Below are 26,801 nucleotides of genomic sequence, written 5' to 3'. Positions count from 1 at the left end.
GAAAAGGACAGTAATAGCCAAATGTGTAGACGTTACTTTCTTAGAGCAATAAAGAGAAATAAAGCACAGTTCGAATTTAGTGCCATGGTCACTGCAACAAGCCTCAGCAAACGTTGCCATCCTCACTGAGCTTCCACGCCTCTTACAATAATTTCCATTTTCAAGTGAAAAAGTGTGTAATTTCCTCATGCTGCAGTGCTTTTGAAACTTGTTTATTGAAAAAAAGTATGGCACGATTGATGGAATTGAACTCCCCACTGCCACTAACCACCAAATCGCAATTAAATTAAAGATTTAATAACTGAGTTTAGTTAACCATGTAATTACTAAAGTTTAGCCGCACATTGTGCCTGTTGCATCAGGAAATGCGTTCCTACAATCTATTTTTTCTAGCCTCCCCTTATTCAGAATTTTTGAAAATGTTCACTGAAGCACCCAGTAATCTGTATATGCAGCTTTCATGCACAAGATATTTACATTAATAAAACATGCAGAAGTGACAACATACTCAAGCAAATCAGTAAGAATTATGAATATGATGAGCATGTTATCCACAGAGCATGGCATGCACCTTTTTCACAAACATCTGAATTACTTTATATTGCAAACCCTGACTAGGTACTCATTTTTCTCAGTTAAGAGTTATTTAAAAGCATTAGATTACCAGTGCAGCTGCCACACCATCATCCTGCAAGGCAGCGTCGGCTGCCTCCAGCTCATCTGTAGTGTAGGCGGGCAGAGCAAGGGCGGGAGGAGGTGCTGGTGGTGAGACTGGCTGCGCAGTGCCTGGGCCTGGCTCTCGGTCCGACCGCAGCAGCAGGCTATCTTCAATGCGCTGCACGCGCTGGATCAGCTCCCGCTGCTGCTGTCGGACCTCAAGCAAAATCCTCAGCACCCTGAGCACTGCAGCTGTAATTGAAGCAATTAATAATAAATTCAGTGAGAGTACAGCTTCCTAAGGCCGATAGCATCACTTATGCCCTAGGCACCAATAAAACAGTATGAGTGTAAACAGCAAGAAGCAACATGCTGCTTATGCTCCTAACTTTCTACAGCTTTCACAGAGACACTCGTAACACATGCATCTATTCCTTGCCAGCCTAATGTAAAAGTTATAAATGTCATCACACTGATGAACACTTAGGTCAAACAGAGCTCCTCTACGTGTGACAGATAGCAAAAGAGCTGCGATATTGTTCTGCAAATGCCTCCTCAGTCTGGGCTTCTGCCAATGGTTATGGCACTTCAGAAGCATTTCCACTGCTACTGCATTGCAGAAAGGATTAATGTATTCTTCTACTCTCATGAGAAGCACATGCTAATAGGGAGTCAGGAAGCAGAGCAGGCCTTCGCCTGTAATTTAGCTTTGCATCATTTGAAAAGTGTTTTTCATGGCAAGATGATATTAAAAAAATTCTGGAGGTAGGAGTCTGTTCTGTGTAACTACAAGTACTTTTGGGAGCTAATGCATTACACTTGCTGCAGCAAAGATCTCTATTGCACTGTTGTCCTTGGCTGATAAACAAAATGCAACAAAAAGGTGAATCATGTGTCAAGTTCCACATCAGAGGACAAAGTAAAGATTAAATCCAAGATGAGCCCACCACCATGTGGACGTAAATAAATACAGGAAATATATAAGATACAATAACATTAGCTCTTGGGCCAGTTGGTGCATGTTGAACATAATTACAGGGGTGCCAGCGGAAACACAAAGGTGCGTACACAAGAACGAAGAGGTAGCTACAGACGGATGCTGGACTATCAACTGTGGTTTATTGAAGAAGCATTGCCGCACAAAAATACACATCCGACACATGCGCATCTGCAGCACCACCGCAGATGCGCATGCGTCAGATGTGTGTTTTTGTGCTGTAGCTACCTCTTCGTTCTTGTGTATGCATCTTTGTGTTTCCGCTGGCACCCCTATATTATGTTCAATATTTCAGATAGGCTTTCTTCATACATCTCTGCACTATCGAACTGCAGACACTGCACACAGTTGCCTATTGCTTATGACAAAAAGGAACAACACAGAATTCTGAAAAAGGAACGCTAAGAAAAATTTGCCACAGTAATTCATCACATTCCAATGCAAAATGCAGTGCATAAAGGGTGATGCACAGTAACATGTTTCAAATGCTAGGAGCTACACTATAGTCATCTGCAATATCACTAAACAGAAAATTTAGTTCTGATCAGACCTCTAAGCAGGTAATCTTGTTTTGCATACCTTTTACAAAGTAACTGCGCAAGCTGCAAGGTACCACTCCTAGGCTTTCTTTTTGTTTATGCACTAATCAGGGGTTCTCAAACTGGGTTCTGCAGAGCTCAGGGGTTCCACGAGCTTCTACTGCCAAAGAGCAAAAGTATGCCTATGCCGCACTGATGCCGAAGCAGGGGGCAGCCAATAACCTGTGAGCTGCTGCGTGATTCTATGCACAGTCCAGCTGGGTTGGACACGAGAATTGAATGTAGTGCTGGTCTTGTGACTAGTTTACTGTTTCTAGTTTTGCCATCTGGATTTTGCTTATAGTTTCCAGTATAAGTGAGAGGTAGGCATTGAATAAAAAGGTAGTTGCCAAAAGCAAGAATACAAACAAGTGCTTACAAAAGTGAACTAAACAACAAAAAAAACCAGGGTGGGTTCATGATCAAGCAACACCAGATGATAGCAATTTGAGAAGGAGGTGGGGGGGGGCAAATATATTGCATGCCAACTGGGATTTGCGAAGACTCCCTTTTAATATCTCCTGTTCCACGAATATGCTGGCAACATTTAAATGAAGTATTCCATCACAATGGCATAAAGCAGACATATGCCTCAAACGATGCCCAAATATTAATCCACAAGCTAACTCGCTGGAAAATCAGCTTGAAACAACTGCCTCTTTCAAACAGCAAACTTTTGCCAGCATATATGTCAAACATGATCATCTAGTGACTCATTGTTGGCATCTGTCAGCAAGATAAACATGACGTCATACATGGCATACAGTCCTATGTGAGACGCTCTGAGAGTATTAGAATAAATAGTGCAAGCATTTTTGTGTGCACTAAATGAAAGCATTTTGTGGTAAACACTGTTCAGCTTATTGCCACTTTAAGTTGAAGTATGCAAATAAAAATGGAATTTTAAGTCAGAAAATGTGGCACCATCTCTATAAAGCGGGCTGTTTTTTGCCGACCAACTGACATTTCTTGCTAGGCACAGGCGAATGTTTGAGAAATAAAAAAGGTCGTAATTATTGCTTATCACACATAAATCTTGCTGTATGCAAGAAAAGATGAATGGCAGCGGATGCTGCAGAAGGTGGTTAGACTGCTGAGATCTTTCCTAAATCAGAGCGTGCCACCCTGTTGGTTTTGGGTACCTTATAAGGGAGTGCACAGGGGCTGCATGATGTCCAAATTAATTTTCTTCCACATTTTACACTCCATCTGAGGCACTGCATTCGCTTCCAGCTAATGAACTTTTAAGATACTATCAAAGACAACAAAAGTTAAAATATGAGCCCTTTTGACCTGAATGCCCCTGGAAGTGAATAAATTATTCTGCAAGAAGAAAAAGCACAGAACATGGGACCACTGCACGCAGTACATTAAATGTGATGGCTTTCTGGTGATCGTAGGCAGAGAGAGACAGCAGCAATGCCAGGATCCAAAAGATGACAACAAAAGTTACTAACTACAGCAGCCAGTGCAGTATGAATGACAAAAGCTGAAAGCGAATCGAAATACTAGGTTGTATGTTTTAGCATTACTTTGGTTCAGTAGGGACTGTCTTTGAAGAATACCAGTAAACATTTTCAGAGTTATCACTTTCATAGAACATAATTTCAGTCTGATCGTGAACTCCGTGTAATACCTTCCTAAATATTTATTCTCTAGATATTTCTGGCAATGCCAACTTCAGTTCACTAGCATAGGATATACTGAGGAAAATAAAATTTGCTGCTTTTTTTTAAGGCTAAACAGGTCTAACCTCTAGCTGAGAGCATTACTTGATAGCAGAGAAATAGGAGTGAAAATCAGACAGGGAAAAATTGGTAAGACCGGACAAACATTTGTCCCATCCTCTCACATTGTCCCCATGTTTGGCTAGCATTCCTGTTTTTTTGCTCTAGGTTATTTTACATTAAAAAAGAAAACAAAGTGAAAATTTCACCTTCAACAGTCCCACTTTCATTGGCAGCCTCCTCGGAGCTCAGGGCTGCACTTTCCCTGCCGACAGCTTCAGAAAGTGCCACTGCTGGCACTTCAGCGCCTTCATTCAGAGGTGCTGGAACACGAACATCATTAGTGGTAATGCAGGAGGCACAAAAAATAATAAACAAACTGTCCAGATTAAAGGTAGAACGAGAGGAAGAAGATGGTTTACACGGTATGAACGAGCACTGAACAAGGGTAAGTGGAGTACGCCTCAGTTCGCAGGTCGATCCAACGTTTCGATAAGTGGACTTGTCTTCGTCTAGGCGGAGACAAATTCTCTTGTCGAAACGTTGGCTCGACCTGCAAACTGAGGTGCACCCCATTTACCCTGTTCAGTGCTCCTTCATACTGTCCAGATTAAAGTGAGATGGTGTTTTGTTTGACCATTCTTTGCCAGGTAACAGTAAAAGGCACCTATTTCAAACCCCAAGTTGTGTTAATTTATGCAACCCAGAAAGACAGCAATTCCCAAAATAGACCTCTCAGCTTGAGTCGCATGGAACAGTGGCGCCCGTGCACACGCATCAATCATGCACACTATAGCAGAAGAGTGACTAGGATAAAAAGTCCCCCGTCTGTCAAATATATCCCAGCAGCACTGTTTCACTTTTGTTAAATTCACAACATTCTGCCGCTGCCATCAAGAGCCATGGTCCATGCAAGCATTTTTGAAACACAGCAGTGCCATTTGTGAAGAGGCATTACTGCTACTGTACTGCACTGTGAAAAGGGCTATGCAGGCATCATATTATAGCAATTGTTCAACACTCCTGACATTGTGCACAAAGCAAAGTACTTGATGTAGCCATGGAAAATGATCAATGTTAATAAGTTTTTACCTCTCAAGTACAGACAACCATATTTCTGGCATTCATCACATAAAACTACTGTGATGCAGGAGGTTTTTGGCAGTATATAGTATCATTCAATAATTTGAATATTTTTCTTGATCCCTTGAAGGCCAAATTAACAAGATATTACTATTTTTTCCTTATTCAAGGAGCCAAAATCACTCAATACTAAATGAGCATGTGACACGTGTACATCTGGCCATGCTTGCCTAACTCAAGAAATTTAATCATTCCAATTTCAAGCAGTCTACTAGAAATTTCAACACTGCATCTTTACCTCTTGAGTAAACTAAAATTACCCTAGAACTGCGGGCAACTGGCAGTTTGCCAAGAAATGGTTACTGACATCTGTATACTGACATGAGAATATACGGTAAATGTGTTCTATTTCTCTGAGAGTGCAATGAGCTACAGTTTTTTTTTTGCAGCTCTTGCAAGCACCTACTGCCATATATTCACAATCTGAACTAAAATCAAGCTTATAGATTAAATGTCGATGACAATTCATAACATACGAGGTGATGGCAGCTCCACTTCCACGGGCAAATCTTCATGGCCCTCGTTTCCTAAAGAAAGAATTGCACATTAATATCATCTTCAGTATGCAAATAATTTTTTGTTAATTATAACTCCAGGAATTATAATTACCAGAAACTGCCGACGTCTCCACAGCAGATGTGAATTCATATTTTCGCATCTTTTTTTCGGCGCTCTTGTAAGAACCTGCAAAGAATTAATATGAAATGAATGAAATTTGTACTACACCTGCACTACGCCCATGATGATTAGACAACACTGGAACTAGTTGAGGATTTATATATTGGACCAAGATAACTGCGTAGGCAAAAAAAGTTTTCTAAGTGACAGGGAGATTGCCTTTCTTGAGAATGCTTGGAGGTTGCATACATATCTGAGTGGGCTTTAGTGTTGTGTTATATGGTTTATCTGCATCAACACTTTCACACCTTTGAGTGTTTCTTTATATACTAAATCATTGGTAAAGAAAACCCTTAATTGTAAGTCAGCGCTTGTCCCGTGTTTTCCTTTCTGTGATCCCTCTTTCTTTTCTTACGCTGTAGTATCATGACCATAGGTTGGTATACAGCTAGTTGGTATAGCTGTGCCAACTAGCATGGCCAACTCAATGTTTTGCTAGGTTTACCTGTTGTAGAACTGGCCATGTTGACTGAAATTTCTGGCATAGCTCACTGCTCATAAACGTTAAAGTTTGAACATTGAAGTGCTGTTTATTTCATTTTCTTAAATGGTTAAGGCACAGACAAGTGCAACTACTTAGGCCATTGCCTCAACGAAGTGGTTTTCGATCAGCCTATGACAGATCAAGCAACCATCTGCTGATCAGCTTCATTGGCATTGCGGGTCTGAAAGCACTAGACTGCTGATAGTGCTGCTGTAGCTGCCGGTATGACGCGGCAATTGGCGCATAATAAGCTATATGTAAGACATCTATTGCCCAGCCCAACTGATCATGCCTTTATGCCGGCAAAAACACATATTACATTTATTGTTTGCTTGGTAGCAATGTTCGTCAAGCACTCCCCTAAGATGCACACTGCTAATATGGCTAGTCATGTATAAAAATAAAAGAAATCTGTTCTTTGACATATTACCTCATTGCTGACGCTCTGCTGTCTGTCATGACATCTTATGAGCATTTAATTATGGCGGTCACTCTTAATGGAAGGGGCTTCCTGATCACAATTACATATCGCATTTTTTAAAATATGCAACAACCCCGGTCATCGAAACTTGGAAGTAGGATCATAGACTTCCATAGAAGCACGAACATGCAATTGGTTGAACGACCTGCCCTTCTTTATAAATTTCATTGATATCATTCCTCAACGCTTGGCCATAACACATACACATCCGAAAGTGCATGATACTGCTGTATGTAAAAGAAGTTCTAGGCTACTTTGCCGAATTGACGCCTGTTCAGCTGCCCTTGTAACTGCAGTCACCAGTCAGTTCCGCCAACAGACTCCATCCATGTTTGAATGCCATTGAAACACTCATGTGGCAGAGGCATTCTTTTATATTTACAATTAAAACGTGTTTCCAATTTCTAGGGTTTAAAGCTATGCAACACATGGCTACGGAGGAGATGGCAGAGAGCCTTCTTCCCAGGCGGTGTTATAGAGGTTGAGAAGGTACTCTTTTGCGTTATCTTTTGCGTTAGCAGAGCAAGTGATTCCATCTTCACCAGGAGCCGACCGAGTGGCGTTAGCAAGAAGTGCAGCTTCAAGCTCGTGTAGTGTAAAAGAGGCATCAAGGTCAATGCTTGCACAGAAGGACAACATTGGGAAAGAACACTAATTTACATCAAGTGGGATAGTTTAACAAGCACTGATACTATATTGCACAAGCACATTCTGCACTGCTCCATTTCACTGCATGCACGTAACACAGGGACTCGTCCCAGCAGCAAAGTGCCTGACGCTTAGCTGCTGCAGCACGCTTACTTAAAACTGGAAGAAAAAAAAAACTGAACCGCATTAAACTTTTCTGTCTTAACTGTAATTATTTTGCATGTTGACTCCAGCAGTTACGCTGAAAACTGTAGGACTTCAAGAATAAGGCACTAGTATGTTTCAAAAGTCGCCTTCGATCGGCTCACAGAGAACAGTTCATTCCTCTTTGTTTTTTGATAACTGGCTAAGTGGCTGCTAAATTACAACTTCTTAGTCGTAATTTAGTCACATAGAGTTGAAGGCTCAAAGAATTTCTTAAAGAGCTCTTTACGATTGCTAGCCAGATCATCATCATCTTTACATAGTCTACAATGTGACTATACTTACGGCAAGAGGCAACCACTGTCACTGGGCACCGTGTCCATTTGTGCCCGCTGGCATTTCTATCAGCCTGGCTCTTTGCCAGGCGAATCACTGCCGTTGGGCTGGCCATAGGCCAGAAGCAATGGCTGTCGCCATCAAGCCAGCCCACCGGCACAGCTGCCAAGCTGTCCTCCTCATCTGGGAATTTCACCAATGCGAATGGTTTCGACATGCTGCGTGGAGAAAACAGGACAAAATATTAATAGAGAAGTGTAAAAAACTTTTTGCAGCCCAGTGTCTAAGCCCTACAGCCAAGAGAATTATTGTGATATTCTCTAAGTACTCCTGTTAGGCTAGCCATAAACTATAGTGCCCCTCTACAACTGACGTCGCTACTCTCACGTCCACCTCGTTCTGTGCCGCACCACTCTCCTGAACTTTCATCAAAAGCAAGTTGACAGTTACGTGTGTCACAAGTGCTTGCAATCTGGGATTTATTTAAGCAATCTTTCTGCCTGTCGTCATGCGAACGAAATGCACATATCACAGCCAGCATCATAGCATAGAACTTGAATATTGCACTGAGTGCACTTTACCAGGAGCACGGGGATGAAAAAAAAAGCAAAATGCAAGAAAAGGCCAAACGAGCAAGAGAGACAGGAAACACATTGCTTGAGATTTTCACCCAGTATTTCATGTCACATGTATCCTAACCATGAAAATCAGGTGAAAATTTCCTGCTCGTTTCGTGCTGGCTGGGAGCTACTGGTTTTTACTGGTGTCTGCTGAAACCAGCAGACGACCCGACGATCTTCAGTTGGCTTGAAGGTGTACAAAAGCATGCATTTGAGTTTATGCAGTCCCATACAAAAGCTTGTTGCATACACATACCGCATTTTTACGCATTTCACTAAAAAAAAAAAAAAAAGAACGGAAACTATGTACTAATATTTAAAACATGGTTCTGGTAAGTCTAGGTTACATTATAAGAATTATAGTGGGCTGAAATACAACGGTAGACGATCGAAGAACAGGCAATTTTCCAAACAAGCTAAGCATATGTCTGTTTTTTTTTTTCTCTCGAGCAGTAGCCACATAGTGGAATATCGCTATGAGGTATTCCAAGCGTCAGGGACACAAGAAGTTTTATCATTTAGAAGAAACATTTCCTTTATTATAGCATAGTGCACGTTACTGTTTACTTCTGCTGTCTGCTAGCGCAGCAGACGACGCACGCGTCTTATGACAAATCGGCATTAACTCTCTAAGTGCAACGAATACAATTATGTACAAGAAGTTATTTTTTAAATAATGTAAATAATTTTTATTATGTCACGTATTTCTTGCATTACAGTTTGACAATTGCAGGTTTCTAGCACCTATGACCACGTCCTACGGCTTGAGCCATAGGCTTGAGCCACTTGAGCCTCCACAAGCCAAAAGTGGCTGTCCTGAAGTCTACGCAGTGTAATATCTTGAGGGAGTGCCGAATTTGGCGACAGATGTTCGTGCCTGTGTACCAATGCGTGTTTACGAGCGCGATGCACCGCGAGTATTTTGCGCTTTTAACATGTTTGGTATGAATTATTTTAGAGCATTTGTACGTAAATTTGAGCGATATAACAATCTGGCAAGACGCAAAAATGTAAAACGACTCTTCTACAAGGCCTAGCACCGCGCTGCAATTGTGAGTAAAAGCTTATTTCTCTCTCGTGTTGTGGGTCTTCACGACTTGTGTAACGCGTTAGGGCTCAGGTCCGGCGGTTTTGCTAAGACTCATTTAAATGAATGGAAAACAGCAACGCAAACGGGCACAGCGGTTCTCAGGCACGTAAGCCCGGCAATGATGACCGCCGCTGATCAAAATCGAGTGAACTACCAAGTGAGGTGATCCCTTTTGTTGGCCCGTAGTTCTGCCTAAGTATATTTGACTTATCTGTGACCCGTAAAAACACATGTCCGATTGGATTGTTGCTACCTGGCAGATTTGCGAGGACTAATTTATGACACTGGGGAAGACCAACAGTAACGCAAGCATGTCCGGCAGTGATGGCCACTACTGATGAAAACGGAGTGAACTACCGAACTGAGGTGGTATGACCCCGTAATTCCAAATGGGCCGTATTTTTGTACGCAAGTAAAAAAAAAGAAAAAATAATAATAAAACGTGACCTTAAAAGCCTCTGATTGTTAGTGCTGCCCGTGAAGCGGTACTATAATAGTTACGTTTAAACTACGAAGCAAGCCTGGAGTTAGTGCTGCCCGTGAAGCGGTACTATAATAGTTACGTTTAAACTACGAAGCAAGCCTGGAGATATATAAACAGGCAAGAAAGAAAAAAAAAAAGCAGGAGCTCCGGCCGAGCTAATGCGCTACGCCGCAGTAGCAGTAGAGTACGATGTTCGTTTTCAAAACTAAGTTATGCTTGCCTTTACTGGTTATGGTTATAGTTCGAGGAGCTACATCGCAGTGCAGCTTTGCGAGAAAAAAGCTCAGCATGCTCAGAGGAAAGTTACTTTCGCCGGCAGTTTCGCGGGAGGCAGAACGCGCAGTGCTGATATTAATGCTATAGTCGATATATTTAATTTATTTTCACCGCTTACCTTGGTACAAAAAGGAGTACTGCGCTCAGAGCGGCAAGGACGAGAACGGAGCAAAGCACAGACAAAGGGATTTTGTGAATACTTCTATGTTAATACGTCATTGTAGCACATCTAAAACAATCCAGAAAATCTTTTTTTTTCTTCAGTGCTTTGCTGTTGCTGTTCTGCATATGGCAATTTGTTATGATGAGAGCATTGTTGTTTTCGTTGTGTTGCTACCTTAAACTGCACTCTCACATCAAAAATTGTTACAAGTTGTTTTTTTTTGAAAATATATTTTTATGAAAATTTTAGATGCTAATCACAAGCAACTCTTCCGGGTGTGATAACCTTCAATGAAATGTGTACTATTGTGTAACTTGTTTCAGATTTGCAAAGTAATGTAGGGAGGGGCTTCGTTATGACAGACAACAAAGGAGCCAACAGCCATTGAAACAAAGGAAAGCATAAGGGATTTTTTTTTACCATTCTCCTATGCCTCCCTCTGTGTCTGTTGGCTTCTTTGTTATCTATTGTTTAGATTGGCAGCACGGACATTGCATCAGGCACTGCGTTTGAAACTAGAAGCTTGGTGGAAAGCTGAATGTTTCCCTAATCTGCTTATTGGTGCCTGTTTCGACATGCGCTGTGGAAGCTATGTCTTGGACTTGGTCATGGTGTCTGTGATGCCACCTGAATCCAATGTACAGAAAGGTTATTACAGACTTGCTTGCAGAGTACTGGTGACCGTGAACTCTTGCTAGCTTTCCGGTAATGTGTACCACAATAATTTTAATGGCATACACTGTGTAGCAGCATTTGGATGCTCGATCTGTTGCATACACTGCGATACTATGTGGGCTGTTCTCAGAAGCAATTAGGTAATATAATCCTTGCGACACTTGCTGCAGTGTCACACAAGTGCCCCACTTCATCACTTGGTTATTGACTGCACTGTTTACAGTAATGCCAATCGAAGCCCAAGTAGGCTAGCTTTCAATGATATTCGTTTTTGGATGTCTTGATACTACTATAGCTACTGCAGCGTATAGGTGTGTCTTGTGTGGCATTCCATACAAGACAAAAGCATTCAGCACTGAGCAGCCAGGTCTGGCTAACGGTGTGTATACCTGTAACCTCACTGGTAGCACCAGCACTTACGGCCTCATGCTAAGGCCATGTACTTACACTGCTCCTAGAAATGGTGTTCTCAGTGTTGAGTGAACACAGTTGGTATGTGTGGGTTTAGGTTCAATATGCACTAGTGCACACAATGTGTGACCCACCTTCACCCTTTCTCAAGTTCTGGTGGAGCACCATTCATGAAAAATTTTCATTAAAGGCTATGTGATTATACAGTCAAGCCCACTTATAACAATCGCACGGATGTTGTTCGTTGTATCCAAAGTTCATGTGAAGTGGACTCCCCTTATTTCAGCCAAAAGAATGCAAACTTCTACAAAAGTGGCATTTGTTTTTTTTTCCAAGAGTCGTTTTTGGACATCTGTTTATTCAAATCGGACACTATCAAGCTGCCTTCTAAGCTTTGCAGCGTGATCATATGCTCCTGCCCGAAACAGTCTGCGGACCAGCTGCTTGATGAACGCGGAATAGCGATAGCTAATGAGGCGCTTATCCTATTTCGTAGTTTGCCCCCCAACTCTTCGATTCTCCACAAGATAGCAGTGCCCAAGCTACTACAGTGCATGTGTGCACAGGACATACTACACATCTGTTTTCTTGTGTGCCGCCTCCACGTGGCAGCAGTGCAGAAGCTCGAGATTCGACTCTGTCAATGACACACACGCCGGTCTTGGTGGGCGAGCACCGCATACCTCGACTATTATTCATAACTCAAATCGGAGATGGTGGTTTTTGACTGGTCCTTTTACGTGATTGCCACTCATTTGCTTTTACATTAGGTTCTTTACCCATCCAGGGTACACGTGCACCGACAGACCTTGTAACCTGTCCTATGGTAGGTGGACACTAGATGCGCCAATACCTGGGATGTGCTCGTTGTTCTCCGCATTCGCAGCAAGCGTGCGTCTTTCAACTGCAGTGGTGTGGCGGGTCACCAGGCTTCCCCTTTCTTTTTATTGTAACAAAGTGGTATGGTCACGGTTGTTCATTTAATCTGAGACAGTTTCGTAGCCCTAATGCATATTTTGACGGTACCCCGACCCTCGTTCATAACGAGTGAGCGTTCATTATAAGTGCATCTGTTATAAGTAGACTTGACTGTACTACACTTGACCTGATCCCGTGTGGATTCTCACCACATGTGTGGTTCATGAGTGGCTGCTTTCAAAATGTAAATAACAGTAGCATGGTGTTGCTAGCATGTTTTTCGGAACAAGTCCTTTTCTGTGCAGCTAACTTCATGGCGCCATCTGATTTGGAGCTGGAGCACACCTGCGGTAGTACCACAATCTCAAACTAAGGGGTGGCCAAGCGAACTGCAGAGCTTATGTAGGCATAAGTAATAATAAAGCATGATTCATGAAATAAAACCTCTGCCGTCATCATTGTTTCGGTTGTATGGCCCAAGGTAGCTGCTGCACCATGATTCCTAGGCCAAAAGGACCCCATGAAAACAATGCACCAAAGTCTGACTTTCTGCAGCTCACGACAGAAACCCAGCTGCTACACATTCCATCAGCTACTGTTACTAGTAGCTGCTGGTGGTTCTAATACTACTGGGAACCAGTAGGATGCCAGCAGGAAACGAGTGGGAAAATTTTTACCGTGGTTTGCGATAGAAAACTCAGTTAAGTGGGAGGGGACAAAAAGTTACTTTCTTGCTTTTAGCAACTGTACTGTGCTGTTAAGTTTTTTTTTTCATGTTTATTGAATACATGTTTTCTTCCAGTTGTCACCTCCCCCTCCCCTCCCCACTTCAGCAGTAATGCCCTTGAGGTGCTGCAGGCACCTGTATAAATAAATTAACGAATAAATAAATAGATAAATAAATAAACTCCTTCTGGAGCAGATAACTGGCAGGTTTTGCATTGCTTCTGGCAGCGCTGAAAAAGAATTGTGTTCGCTCATCTGTTCTGCTCACATTTGTCTCATCATACAAGGACTCGCAACGAAACAAAGCACTGCCGTGGAAACATTCGTCATTCAAGCACAAGACATGTAGGCTGGTTTCTATGACAGCGCATATATTAAATAGCGATTAGCGTTACAAACGCGAAAATTGCGATGAAAAGCTGTCGACTACTTCGCACTTGCCTGTCATCGCAACCATGACGAGCAGTAGTAGCATAACATTCGTTTAGTGCCAAAAATTATAGGCTTGTTATAATATCCATGCACACACCCGATATAAACGAAACCTCTCAGAAGCGATGCACAGAGACGCGTTAATCAAAATACAACCAATGGTGTCTACGGACAGATAAGGGCTACTTGCGAGTCGGGCTCATTGTTTCTCGTGGCATTAAGTTCACGAGTAATTAGCTGTTAATTGACCACTAATATGCAAGGGGATGAAGATCGACATGCATACTTACGTAAAAAGTTCCTTCGTGCTCCTGTGGGTCACCCAGACGAGTCGCCACGCCAAAGTTCAGCCTAAAACAAAGCAAGCGCTTCCGTAGCCGACGGAGACGAACCACGAAATGACCGGGGGAATAATGGGATAACGGGTTTGCGCGCTAAAGGGATGCCCAGGGATGCCTACAGGGATAGTCCGTAAAGCAGTGGAGAACAGCTCTTTGAAGCTGAGTGCTGACAACGGCACCATGATTTGTTTTTATGTTCTTACTGCACTTCAATTTTTTTTTAAAGAGCTACACATCGTGTTTTTTTTTTTTTTTGCAAGTTACGAAAGCAAACACACGCGTGTTTACCTAATGCCGTAGTGCTGAAGTAGATGAAGTTGTAAACGAATGGATGTTATAAAGGAAATATGCATTATTTATGCTCATGGGTAAAATTGCTGTGGCTATATCTAATTTACGTACCGCTCGTAACGTTAAATCATTTTACTTTTTTCTGCACAATGTTGGCTTTCTTTCGTGACAACTGTTGACTGTTTGCAAGCCTTTTTTTTTTCTTCTTCTGCACAGTGTTGGCGCTTTTTCGTGACAACTTGCATCCGGGTATTTCTTTTTCTTTCTCTCTCTCTCTCTCCATGCGTCCGGATCGAGGAAGTTCTTTGCATAGTGTAAGAGAGTAGTGCTTCGAAGCCTGGGCCGCGAAAAAGCTCGGCTGGTGTGCTCGGAAGAGGCCGCCAGAGTCAGTGGACGGAGCAGCGGCAGGCGCGCTGAAATTTTGTAACCTCAGTTAGCATTCAGGCACCTCTAACATGATATATGCTTCTTTTCGTTATGTAAACACCTAATTATGAGCTGGTATAAATTTTCACACTGCCTTCTGCGCAAATAAACTGTATTTGCTATTCCTGTATGGGAAACGTCTGTGCTCGAGCAGAAGACGCCTGGCGCGCGCGGGGCATCGGAAGCGCATACAGTGATTTGCAATTAAAGTGCCATCCCGTTATAGTGCGCCGCCAACAGTCTTTCTTGTACTTTTTGTATCGGCATCAGATGTTTCGTAGACAGCTTATACCTACGGCGTATATGTATACTCATACGTGCTTGCCGATAGTTGATATGCATCCCAAGCTTACACCAATCACATGCGCAGTCGTTTTCCTGCGCTTCATCGCTTATACTTTTTTTGTATCTTACGTGGTGTTTTAGAAGTATCCTGGTATAGACGGATGCTGCTTTTCACAAACGAAAACTCTGAAATCAATTTTTACACCATTTAACATGTGCCGTAACACGATATACGCGTGAAAGCAGCGCCAAACCGCAACTTCTATATGTTCTCAGCTCAGTACCGTTATATAAGCAGTTGCTCTAGCTGTTAAAGTATACATTGAAATCTAGCCAAGCGCGAAGGAGACAGTTGTTTCGAGAATTAGGGGTCTAATTGTTGAGTGGAATGCGAAAGTAGTAGTTTCATGCAAGCGAACATCATACGCGTCGAAATGAAGCGCCTGTGGCAGGTTCGCCCAGTTAGAAGCGCCAGCAAAACGAGCGACCCTCAGCACCGGCACTGCCCTTGGCGGCCGCTCCGTGCGGAACAGTACAGTTATGGTGACCATAGTTCAGTGCACTGGCGCCCACACTAAGTGGCTGCTTCGGCTCCGCACGGCGCCTTCGGAGCACCTCTTTCTTCCAACGTGGTTCCGAGCGCGCGCTCGCTTGTCATCGCTGTGTTTTTGTGGCGTAGAGGTGCGGCCCGTATCCATCTGTTGTCTTTTTGTGCACCTGTTTCGGTCCTCGTCTCTCACCGCTGAGCGTTGCGTTTCGTCATGAGCGCAAAAAGGCGTAAGTACCGCATCGTCGAGAAAGAATACCGGGAGATCTTGCAAGAGCTCGGTATTCCGGGGCGGCCGGTCGATTCTGCGTCGTCACGCTTAGAACGCGGGGACAGAAAACAATCGCAGAGTGAAGCACCGTTACTCGACGTTCGCACCCTGCCACCGTCCGAGGCAACCACGCGTCGGAGAATCGGAGTCTGCGCCGACGACGCTTGCACCAGTAGAAGCGGGCCACCTGCAGATCCACCAGCACCATTTGTGCGCGAGTGTGATAATGCATCAGGGAGCAGCACATTGAGCACAGCCAGCAGGCTAAGTGATGAGGCTTCAAGCTCAGACCTTTCTATGGATGATTCATATGCTGCAGAACATTCAAGAAATGATCATGCCACAAGCTCGGAAGAGTCAACTGATGAGACATCTAGCAGTCCAGCGGCTGAGAATGTGGGTCAGCCTGATGAAAATTTTCTTCATAGTCTCTCGGCGACTGAGGAGTTGGCTGTCATAGCTAACAAGCACAACATCACACATGCTTTGCTTAATGATATGCTCGACTTTTGCCGTCGTCGCGGGATTCCGGAGCTCCCAAAAGATGCAAGGACCGTGCTGCGGACGCAAAGGAGATCACAGCTGGAGCAGAATGACACATTTGCTCATTTCGGCCTTGCCAAACGCATCCAGCAAGCGATTGGGCAAGGACCTGTGCCCGAGAACATCAGGCTGCATGCTAACATAGATGGCCTGCCGTTGTATAAAAGCAGCCAGACTGGTTTGTGGCCAATACTTTGCTGCATAACGAACTTCAAGAACTCTGCACCATTTATGGTCACTGTGTACTGTGGTGCAGGGAAGCCACCTTGTCTGGAGCAATTTCTCGCTCCATTCCTAGACGAAGTCTACAGTCTGAGCAGCAGCGGTTTACTTGTGAAAGGGACTAGTGCCACTGTGACACTGACAGCTGTGATCTGCGATGCCCCAGCAAGGAGCTTTGTAAAGGCAATTATAGGACACGGAGGCTACCATGCTTGTGAAAGATGCAGCCAAAAGGGTCGCTATGTGGAAAACAGGCTGACATTTCCTGACCTTCATGCACCGCAGCGAAGTGATGTATCATTTCGTGCACAAGAAGATAAGCGGCACCACACTGGTGTTTCCCCTTTCACCAAGTTGGATATTGATATGGTGGCATGCTTTCCTACGGAATACATGCACCTTGTCTGTCTGGGTGTAATGCGGCGGCTGTTAAGAAATTGGGTCTCGCAAGGGCACGCTGCCCGACTGAGCAGAGATGAGCGAAGTGAACTTAACAACAGGTTGCGAGAAACAGCTAAAGCTTTTCCAAGTTCCTTCCAGCGAAAACCCAGAGGAACAGAGGAGTTGGATCGTTGGAAAGCGACTGAATTCAGAACATTTCTGCTCTACCTAGGACCTGTTGTTCTGAAATCTCTCCTGCCGAAAGAAAAGTATGAACACTTCCTACAGTTACATGTGGCTTTGCGAATACTCGCTGCACCTGAATACCATGTAGTTCTGAACAGCTTTGCCCGGGACTTGCTGAGGTATTTTGTTCAGCAGTTCGGTGTACTATATGGGGTGAAGCAGCTGGTGTACAACGTACACAGTTTGGTGCACTTGGCAGAGCAGTGTCTTCAGCATGGGCCTGTGGATGATTTCAGTGCTTTTCCTTTCGAAAGTTACTTAGGAAAGGTTAAGAAGAAGCTGAGAACTACGAACAAGCCACTGGCACAGCTCAGCCGCAGAATGTCAGAAGCAAGGGAGTGCACACAGACTTGTACAAGAGTTGACCGACATGTGAAAGTGGGCGACTGCTTCATAATAGACAACTGTGCTGTTCTCATTGTTGAAGTGCATGAAGATAATGTCAAGGCTGGCATCTTGCCAAATGGCAGAGATTTCTTCAAAACACCAATTGAGAGCTCTCGGCTACACATAAGGCGTTACAGCGCTCTCAGTCAAGAGGCTAAGATGTGGCCTCTCTCTTATATCAGGAACCAAGTTCAATGCTTGAAGCTTAAATACAAGCGAGGGCACATTATTTTTCCTCTTCTCCACTTGCAGTGAAATCTCTTATTGCTGTTGGTTTGCTTTCATGCCCAAAAGCAACTTAGGCTATGAGAACCACCATAGAGGAAGTTTGTTTTGGTTTATGGGTTTAACGTCCCAAAGCGACTCAGGCTATGAGAGACGCCACAGTGGAGAACTCCGGAAATTTCGACCACCTGGCGTTCTTTAACGTGCACTGACATCGCACAGCACACGGACGCCTTGCTTTTCGGCTCCATCGAAAAGCGGCCGCCGATACCGAGATTCGATCCTGCATCCTTGGGAACAGTAGTCAAGCGCCGTAACCACTGCGCCATCCCGGCGGGTACCATACAGGAATTGCCTGGGAAGCTCTTCCACTTTGGGGTTCTTTGATATGCACTGACATCACACACTACATGGGCTCCTTGCTTTTTGCGTCCATTGAAAAAAGGCCGCAAGATAAAACTCACTTCCTTGGGTTCAGCAGCCAAGCGCCCTAACCATTAAGTCACTGCGGCGGGTCAGATGGTTATTTCAGCATGAAAAAATATGTACCTCTATCAAGAGGGAACAGCATGGTATGCCTCCGTGTCTTTTGCCTTCATCGAAATGCTGCTGAGAATCGGACTTGCAGCCTCATATTCAGATGCAGGCCACAGTTATTGGTGCCAAGGACAGCAACTTGTAGATCATCATTTCTTACAGCCTCACATTGGAGCTTGGACTTCGAAGATAACGGCTCTTTTCAGAGCCACCCAAACGTGCTGGCAGGGCTGCAGTTGGGCCTTCGACTGCTCCCCATTTCCACCAAAATCTCTCATTCTATTTAATAAAATAGACATACAGAATAAAACAATGAAGGATTGAGCACACAAGGCTATATTAATGTGGATTGATAAGTTTTGGGTGAGAGAAATTGGTATATGCGGCATAACTGCATGAAGTGGTGCACAATGGACATTATTACAAAAAATTAATGTAATAGGAGGATGTAACTTAATAGACCTCATAGCTCTAGTGTCCCTTTGAGATGTTAAACTTCACAAATCACAAATTTGTTCACCTGTTTGATATATTACTTCATTTTCATGACAGGTTACTTTCACTGAAGATAGGGCTTTTATATGCTAGATTACATACAGATATTTACAGGCATTTCTGGCAGCATGTGCTCTCACAACTAAAGTGCAGTGCAGATGTATAGGGTGACACATTGCATTTCATTCCTAAAAACTGCAAGAATAACATTAAAATAACACTGGCTTCTGCAAATAAAGGGAAAATCGACTGATCATAAGAATATAACATTGATTCAAAAATAGAGGGGTTTGGCATTTATCACATTACCACATGCCAAATAAGTCCTGTGCTCTGACATCAACCAGTTTGGCTCCGTGCTCCACGTACAAAGCATATTGTGCACAAAAGGATAAGTGAAGTTAACTGGTCATTGATGATGGTCAAGTGGAAATGTCAGCTTCCTTCCTCTAAGCTGTGAATAGTCGTAACACTCCCAAACCAGCATTCATTTTTGACTACAGCCCCATCAGCAACCATGGTTAATGAAGTTCCTGGCTGGACAGTATCCCAGGATACTTAAGGCTTTTTTTTTTCCACTGCTTTTTCGCTACAGGAAACTCTCGTGAAGGAACTCTTTTCAAGTGTGTATTTTTGTCAGTCTCATTTGCACGCTTTAAAAAGTTGAGAGGGCTCATATTTCCTTTTGTACCATACACATTGCTGTGGCAGGAAATGACGTGTTCATGAAGTTATCGTAGTCATGCAAGTTTCTTTGGCCATAAGTTTTTGGTCCTGAAAGGGTCATAAACCCCCGTGCCCAGTATAATAGATGTGTTTGCAGTGTCCAGGAAAGATCTGAACTGCTGTAATGACACACTTGTGGGTCATGCAACACTTCAGTTTGCAATAGTACTCACCATTTAATCAAATATTTATTTCGGCTTTTTTTTTAATTTAGGTCATTCAAGGGTACTGCCTGATTGCCACAGATGCAATGCTAAAAATTATGAGTAACAACCTCAGAACCTAATGATCGGTTAATCAGGAGTCAATCATTTCAACTGTGAAGAAAACAAATAGCTTTCAATTACGGCTGAGAAACTCCATTTGTCTTTCTTACTGTCATGCCTACCTACCTTGAAAAGAAAGTCTGCAGATTCACAGTACTTAAAAAATGCTCACATTCAGTTATGTGGGCCAGCTGCATAATGAAAGTCTCAAATAAATAACGTGATGAGTCAGAAAATAAAAAATGTCCATGTTCCTAGCACTGTTTTAATATAATGCCCAACCAACTCTCTCAACAAGCCACTTTGCAGAAAATAAAGTTTAGTACAAAAAGATTCATTGTCGTCATCGTCCTCATCGTCATCAGCCTAACTATACCCACTGCAGGGCAAAGGCCTCTCCCATATTTCTCCAATTAACCCGGTTCTGTGCAAGCTACATCCACTTGACCCCTGCGAACTTCTTAACCTCATCCGCCCACCTAACTTTCTGCCACCCTCTGCTACGCTTTCCTTCCCTTGGAATCTAGTTTGTTACCCTAAGCGACCACCGGTTATCCTCTCATAGCACTACGTGTCCTGCCCATGCCCATTTCTTCTTCGTAATTTCCACTAGAATGTCAGTAACTTGAGTTATTTCTCTGACCCACTTTGCAGCTTCCTATCTCTTAATGTTACCCCTACCATTTTTCGTCCCATAGCCCTCTGAGTTGTCCTCAACTTAAGTTGAACCCTTTTGGTTAGCCTCCACGTTTCAGCCCCATAGGTGAGTACAGGTAAGATGCAACTGTTGTGTACTTTCCTCTTGAGCAATACCGGTAAGCTGCTAGTCATAATCTGCGAGTGCTTACCAAATGCGCTCCATCCCAATCTTATTCTTCTTGTTATTTCCTTTTCATGGTCTGGATCTGCAGTTACTACCTGTCCTTAGTAGACATAATCGCCTACCACTTCCAGTGCTTCGCTACCTAACGTAAACTGCTGTTCCTTCCCGAGGCTGTTGAACATCTACTTGTCTAGGTCATCGATCTTTATTTGCAGTTCATCCCCCAAGTTACTTTAGCAAGGCAATGTCATCAGCAAATCGCAAATTACTGAGATATTCTCCATCTACCCTTATCCCTAACTGCTCCCATTACAAATCTCTGAACACTTCCTCTAAGCAAGCTGTCAATAGTACTGGGGAGATCGTGTCTCCTTGCCTAACACCTTTCTTTGTGCAGAACTATGGTTGCTGTGCAGCCACTATATATAGTATCTTCCAGCACTTTCACGTACGGCTCGTCTACCTCCTGATTTCGCAATGCCTGCATCACCGCCGAGGTTTCAACTGAGTCAAATGCTTTTTCATAATCAATGAATGCTATGTATGAGGTCTGGTTATATTCCGAGCATTTTTCTATCACCTGGTTGATGGTATCGATATGGTCAATAGTAGAGTACCGTTTCCGAAAACCTGCTTGATCCTTTGCTTGATTGCAGTCTGAGGTTGTCTGATTCTATTAGCGATTATCTTAGTAAATACCTTATATGTAACAGACAGTAAGCTGATTGGTCTGTAATGTTTAAGGTCCTTAGAGTCCCCTTTCTTATGAATGAGGATAATGTTTGCATTCTTCCATGGTTCCGGTACCGTCGATGACACCAGGCACGGCGTATACAGGGTGACCACTTTTTCTAGCACGATATCCCCACGCCCTTTAACAAATCTGTAGTTATCTGATCCTCTCCAGCTGATTTCCCCCTTTTCATAGTTTCTAATGCTTTCTTGACCTCGTCCTTCATCACTGAAGGAATGTCTGACTATTTTTCCCTACCGCCAATCTCATAACGGTCCTGACTACTTTGGCTTCTGTAAAGATCTATATAGAACTCCTTGGCTACTTTGACTATCTTGTCCTATTCGTGATGACGTTGCCCGCCTTGTCCCTTATCGCATGCATCTGGCTTTTGCCTATGCCCAATTTCTTTTTTACCGCTTTAAGGCTCCCCCCATTCTTCACAGCTTGCACAATTTTCTTTATGTTATACTTCCTTATATCGGCCACCTTGCGCTTATTGATTAGCTTTGATATCTCGGCCAATTCTATCTGGTTTGTTGGATTTGAAGCTTTCATATTCTGGCATTTCTTAATCAAATCTTTCATCTCCTTAGACAGCTTAACTTTATCCTCTCTAACTATCCTGCCGCCTACTTCTACAGCGCACTCAGTAATGATATCTCTGAAGTCACTGTTCATTGCTTCTAGGGTAATGTCGCCATCCTCGGTTAGAGCTGAATATCTATTCTGTAGCGAGATCTTGAACTCTTCTGCCCTCACCGCTAATTCGTTGGTGGGTTTCTTTCTTACTAATCTGCTGCGTTCCTTATTCACATTTAGGCTAATTCGGGACCTCACCATCCTGTGGTCACTGCATCTCACTTTCCCAATTGCCTCTACATCTTGCATAATGGTGGGGGTTGAACATAGTATGAAGTGAATTTCATTTTTAGTCTCCCCATTTGGACTTTTCCATGTCCATTTCTGGTTCTTCCGTTTGCTGAAGAAGGTATTCATGATTCTTAAGTTATTGTGCTCTGCAAACTCAACTAGTAAAACTCCCCCCTGCTATTCCTAGAGCCAATGCCATAGTCACCTACTGCCTGGTCTTCTTCCTGCTTTTTCCCTACTTTGGCATTGAAGTCGCCCATTAGTACAGTATACTGCGTCTTTACTTTTTGCATTGCCGATTCTACATCTTCATAAAAGCTTTCAACTGCCTGGTCATCATAACTACATGTGGGTGCATAGGCCCGTACAACCTTCAGTTTATACCGCTTATTAAGCTACTATGCCTGCCACCCTCTCATTAATACTATAGAATTCATCTATATTGCCCGCTATGCACTTATTGACAAGGAAACCTACTCCTAGATCTCGCCCCTCCGGTAAACCTCGATAACACAGTACATGCCCATCCTTCAGTACGGTATATGCCTCATTCGGCCTCCTAACCTCACTAAGCCCTATGACATCCTATTGCTGCATACTCTCTAGTTCCTCTAACAGCACTGCTAGACTTGCTTCACTAGCTGGGGTTCTAACGTTAAACGTTTCCAGGGTCAGTTTCTAATGGCGGCCTGTCCAGCGGAGCCAGAAATTCTTAGCACCCCCTGCTGCGTCACAGGTCTGGCCGCCGCCGTGGTCAATTGTTTCGCAGTCGCTGGGGACTGGGGGCGGGGTTTTATAGTAATTCAAGTAATACATAAAATGAGGTTCTTGGGGAGCCCTATAAACACTCCAAGGAACCCTCAGGCTCCATGGAAACAATTTATAGAATATATTAGGTTAAAGGAACTAAAGCAGTGCCCCGTAAACCAGCATCCTGCTATAACTAGACTGAAATAAGCTTGTAACTGCTGTACTATGCCATAAACAAGAATGCGATCAAGAGGAGTTACACAAAGGTAATCAATGATGAATAATACAAGCCAAAAGATGACCTGCCAATCTTTAGCTTGCTGAAATTTCTAGCCTACGCGAGAAAGTGCACTGGTCTTGCATGTAAAACGTGCTTTCCAGCTCAGTGCTCTTTAGGAACTTTTTAGCATTTCGGTAAGGAAACCACAATACTAGTTACAGCACCTTAAAGGTTATTGATTTCGTGAAGGATGCTCCAACGAATATTTACTCAATGTGAAAAATATTAAAATAACGGTTGCATTTTAATGCAATACCCTGAAGTGAGCAACTGCAAATAAGACCATGTGCAAATAAATATATGGTGAATATATGCCACCAATTTATGACTTATGCAAATGATAGTATGTATGAGTGCAGAGGTGCAAACATTATAGTACACATTAAATAAAGCTTAAGACATGCGCTTGAACATGATGATCTAAGTGGAAAACTGTATAGTTTATATAATGAAATTTATTATTGGCACCATTCCTGGCACGGTTATGCAAACTGCAGGGGCATATAGACTCTTGGTGTTGTGCAGCTGGCCTAGTCTTGTGATATCCATTGCTACTGTATGCTTGCATCATTCCAGATTTCATTTAATTACCTGACTAGTTTCAAGTGACATAGTGAAGTATCACAAGGCCTAGAGGATATTAGAGGACGAATACAGTACTGAAAATCTCTTCTAGGCCTTGTGCTGTTAAGCAGCCTCAGTTGAAACTACGTCTTACCAACTTGCCCACTTGTTCTTATCATTACCTGACCATGTGATAAAGTTATTCAAATAGAACAGCCATAATTGCAAGAAAAGATGCTTCATGACTGTGTTGGTCAGCTGCACTCGATCAAAGTGAAGGCTGCAGCCCAGGCCTCATTTCCAAGGGTAGGGGGAGGGGGCCCATTCTTACCTGCTCCATATATGGACTCATAAGCAATGAAACTTATGAGCAACAGGTTTTGGAGAGAAAAAAACAGAATGAAGAGATAGGGCCTCCACCTAATTGGACTTAATTGTTTAGCAGTTGGTGAGACCTTGTTGAGCTGCAAAAGTAGGAATTCCCCACCACTCTCGGAGCTAGTCCCTTTCACGTGAGGTTATCTGCACCAATTGCTTATAGGATTGGAGAGTGTTTCCTGTTGGTCCCTCTATCCTGTGGTGGTGCATAACATAAAAAAATATGCAGTTGGAATAATAGAGGAAATAAGAAGGAAAATTTCCACTGCCAGCATTTCTATTACCCTACATATCTCTCACGAAGTTCCTTCAGTTCTTTTCTGCCACTTTAGGGGGGAGGAAAATAGGCAAAGTCAGAATGAGTCCAAGAATAGGATAGAATAGTATTTGTTACTTCTATGTCTGAATGTTAATTACTGCGCTTGTATTCTGTGTGCTGCTAGCGCACCACTCTTGCACTAATCACAGGGATCACATCTTGATTTTTTTTTATGTTTGTGCAGTTAGAATGAAACGGAGTATACTGCAGAAGTGTAGTATGGGACTGAGGAAGGAACAACACGGGGGTGGGGGGTAGGGGAGTTACATGCACTTTAGCCTAGGGCCCCCGTTTTCCTTAATCCAGCACTATTGGTCAGTGAATGTCAGTGAGGATCTGCTGAATGCAACAGATGTTTCAATTATAACATGCAAGCCTCTGCGTGTCACTTGGCACAGATGTATCCAAAGACTAACTTCCTTTTATTTTCCTTGTGAGGCTGTTAATGCATGCAATCACCATATTGCCTTTTTTGCAGAATTGAATGGTCACAAATGCAATACTCGCCATGAACCAGTGGTGCTGATAATATTGCACAACTATCATTTGGTTCAGGTTATCATAATTAGCAGAAGAGCTGTTCCTACCATGTGGATGAAATTATGAGAATTATGAGAGGGCTTCAGTGCTGCAGGTGGAGCATCAGTTAGAAATGTAGTCCTGAGCAGTTATTGTACTGGTAACAACTAATTCTGAACAAGGCAGGCTAGTTATTTCAACCAGCCATATGGAACTGTCATACTATATAATTTTTGTTCTAGGTTAAACTGGATTGCTGTTATCTTATATTATTACTAGGCTTGTATCAATGGGATGCTGTGTAAAACTACATGTCAAATGAAAGGTAATGATTTATTAGTTCTCCACAAGTGTGCAGCTTTAGAGGTCAGAATTTCATGGTGGCTCTAACCTGGTGCATATGAGTCTAAATGCAGTGTACAGTACAAAATGTTGCACATGAAGGCAAATTTATAAAAGAACGTGGAAATATCTTTTTGTCTTCATATCGGTGTGGACCTGGAATCTTAACTATACTGTGCAAAACTTATTCACTTCTCTCGTCTGTGATGGTATATCTTCAGAAGCAGCCATAAATGCTGCCTTCAATTTGGATCTGTACTCAATTCAATCTGAAATGTGTACTGTGGGAAAAGTGAATTTTTATAAAGGTGTGCAGTACGTCTCATTACTCTCTCAGTCCGAGACATTCAAAGTTCATGAACTTATTTCAATGAAAGAACATACATTCAGTTTCTTCAGTGGGCAAATTTTCTTATCAAGACGACAGTGTTACAATGAAAACGAAAAACTTGATAGGTGTTCATGAGCTAATTGCAGCGAGACATTTATCATTTGAAGTGTCAACTCACACTCATCACAAAACTGACAAGTGTATGCCCTTATACAGTTTATCCAAGTTATTATATACCTAACCTACTGGAGTCACATAAGATATATGAAAACGTGCCTTATATTAGAATACAGCTTGGTAAACATTCATTCGCACAGGCGTGTTGTGAGCTTCCTGTAATGCCCTGTTCCATCAGATCTGATGGATGAAGTGAATACAATTAAACTGCTAGATAGCGTGCAGTGACCGTACACATCTCAAATTAGTATCCATCCTTTTTGATAGCAACAACGGGTTCTACGTGCATAATGCTGACGAATATCGAGCAAAGTAACCTGCGCGTATCTCGGCATAGAACGTGCGATCAAGCATTTTATTGGAAACATATACACCATGATTTTATAATGCATTTTATTGGCTGCCTTGATGTATCTGTCCGTGCCGTACGAAGAAGGCAAATTGATTGTGCACCTAATACAATTTCTTGCTGCACACCGAATACACTACAAGTTCAAGAACACTAGAGCTATGGCTTTCATCAGTTTCAGATGGCGTGAACTTTTCAGCGGTTAAAATATTGTGATCTATTACTCTGAAAACATTATTTGTTAGGTGCATATTACAGGTTCTGGTTTGCTTTTCTCCTTGCACATGAAAGGAACAAGCATGTGAATGCCAAAGCAAGGTTTATATTTTTCTTTCCTCAGCTGTACATGTTGGTGGAAGTCGCCTGGCATTCAAATTTGTGTTCAAGCTCATCCTGCCATTTTTGAAATGATGTTGTTTAAGTAAATGCATTTATGTAACTTCAATGCTAGCAGAAAACAATGGAAATGCTTAATTACTTGTGGGTGTTTCATTTTGTGTAATTGT

The 26,801-nt window shown here is 42.8% G+C and overlaps 1 protein-coding gene across 1 annotated transcript; it reads left to right on the top strand.

Moving 5' to 3' along the window:
• Positions 1–16,603: 16,603 nt before the first annotated feature.
• LOC146171460 (uncharacterized) lies at positions 16,604–18,131 on the top strand. Its single transcript, XM_084586515.1, has one exon. The coding sequence runs from the start codon at positions 16,604–16,606 to the stop codon at positions 17,861–17,863; it is 1,260 nt and encodes a 419-aa protein (XP_084442641.1). The 3' UTR covers positions 17,864–18,131.
• The last annotated feature ends 8,670 nt before the right edge of the window (positions 18,132–26,801 follow it).

The sequence above is a fragment of the Amblyomma maculatum genome, unplaced genomic scaffold (genome assembly GCF_055883805.1).
Source record: "Amblyomma maculatum isolate TAMU_Amacu unplaced genomic scaffold, ASM5588380v1 scaffold_22, whole genome shotgun sequence".
Classification (NCBI taxonomy): Eukaryota; Metazoa; Arthropoda; class Arachnida; order Ixodida; family Ixodidae; genus Amblyomma; species Amblyomma maculatum.
This window is presented reverse-complemented; position numbering and strand designations above follow the sequence as displayed.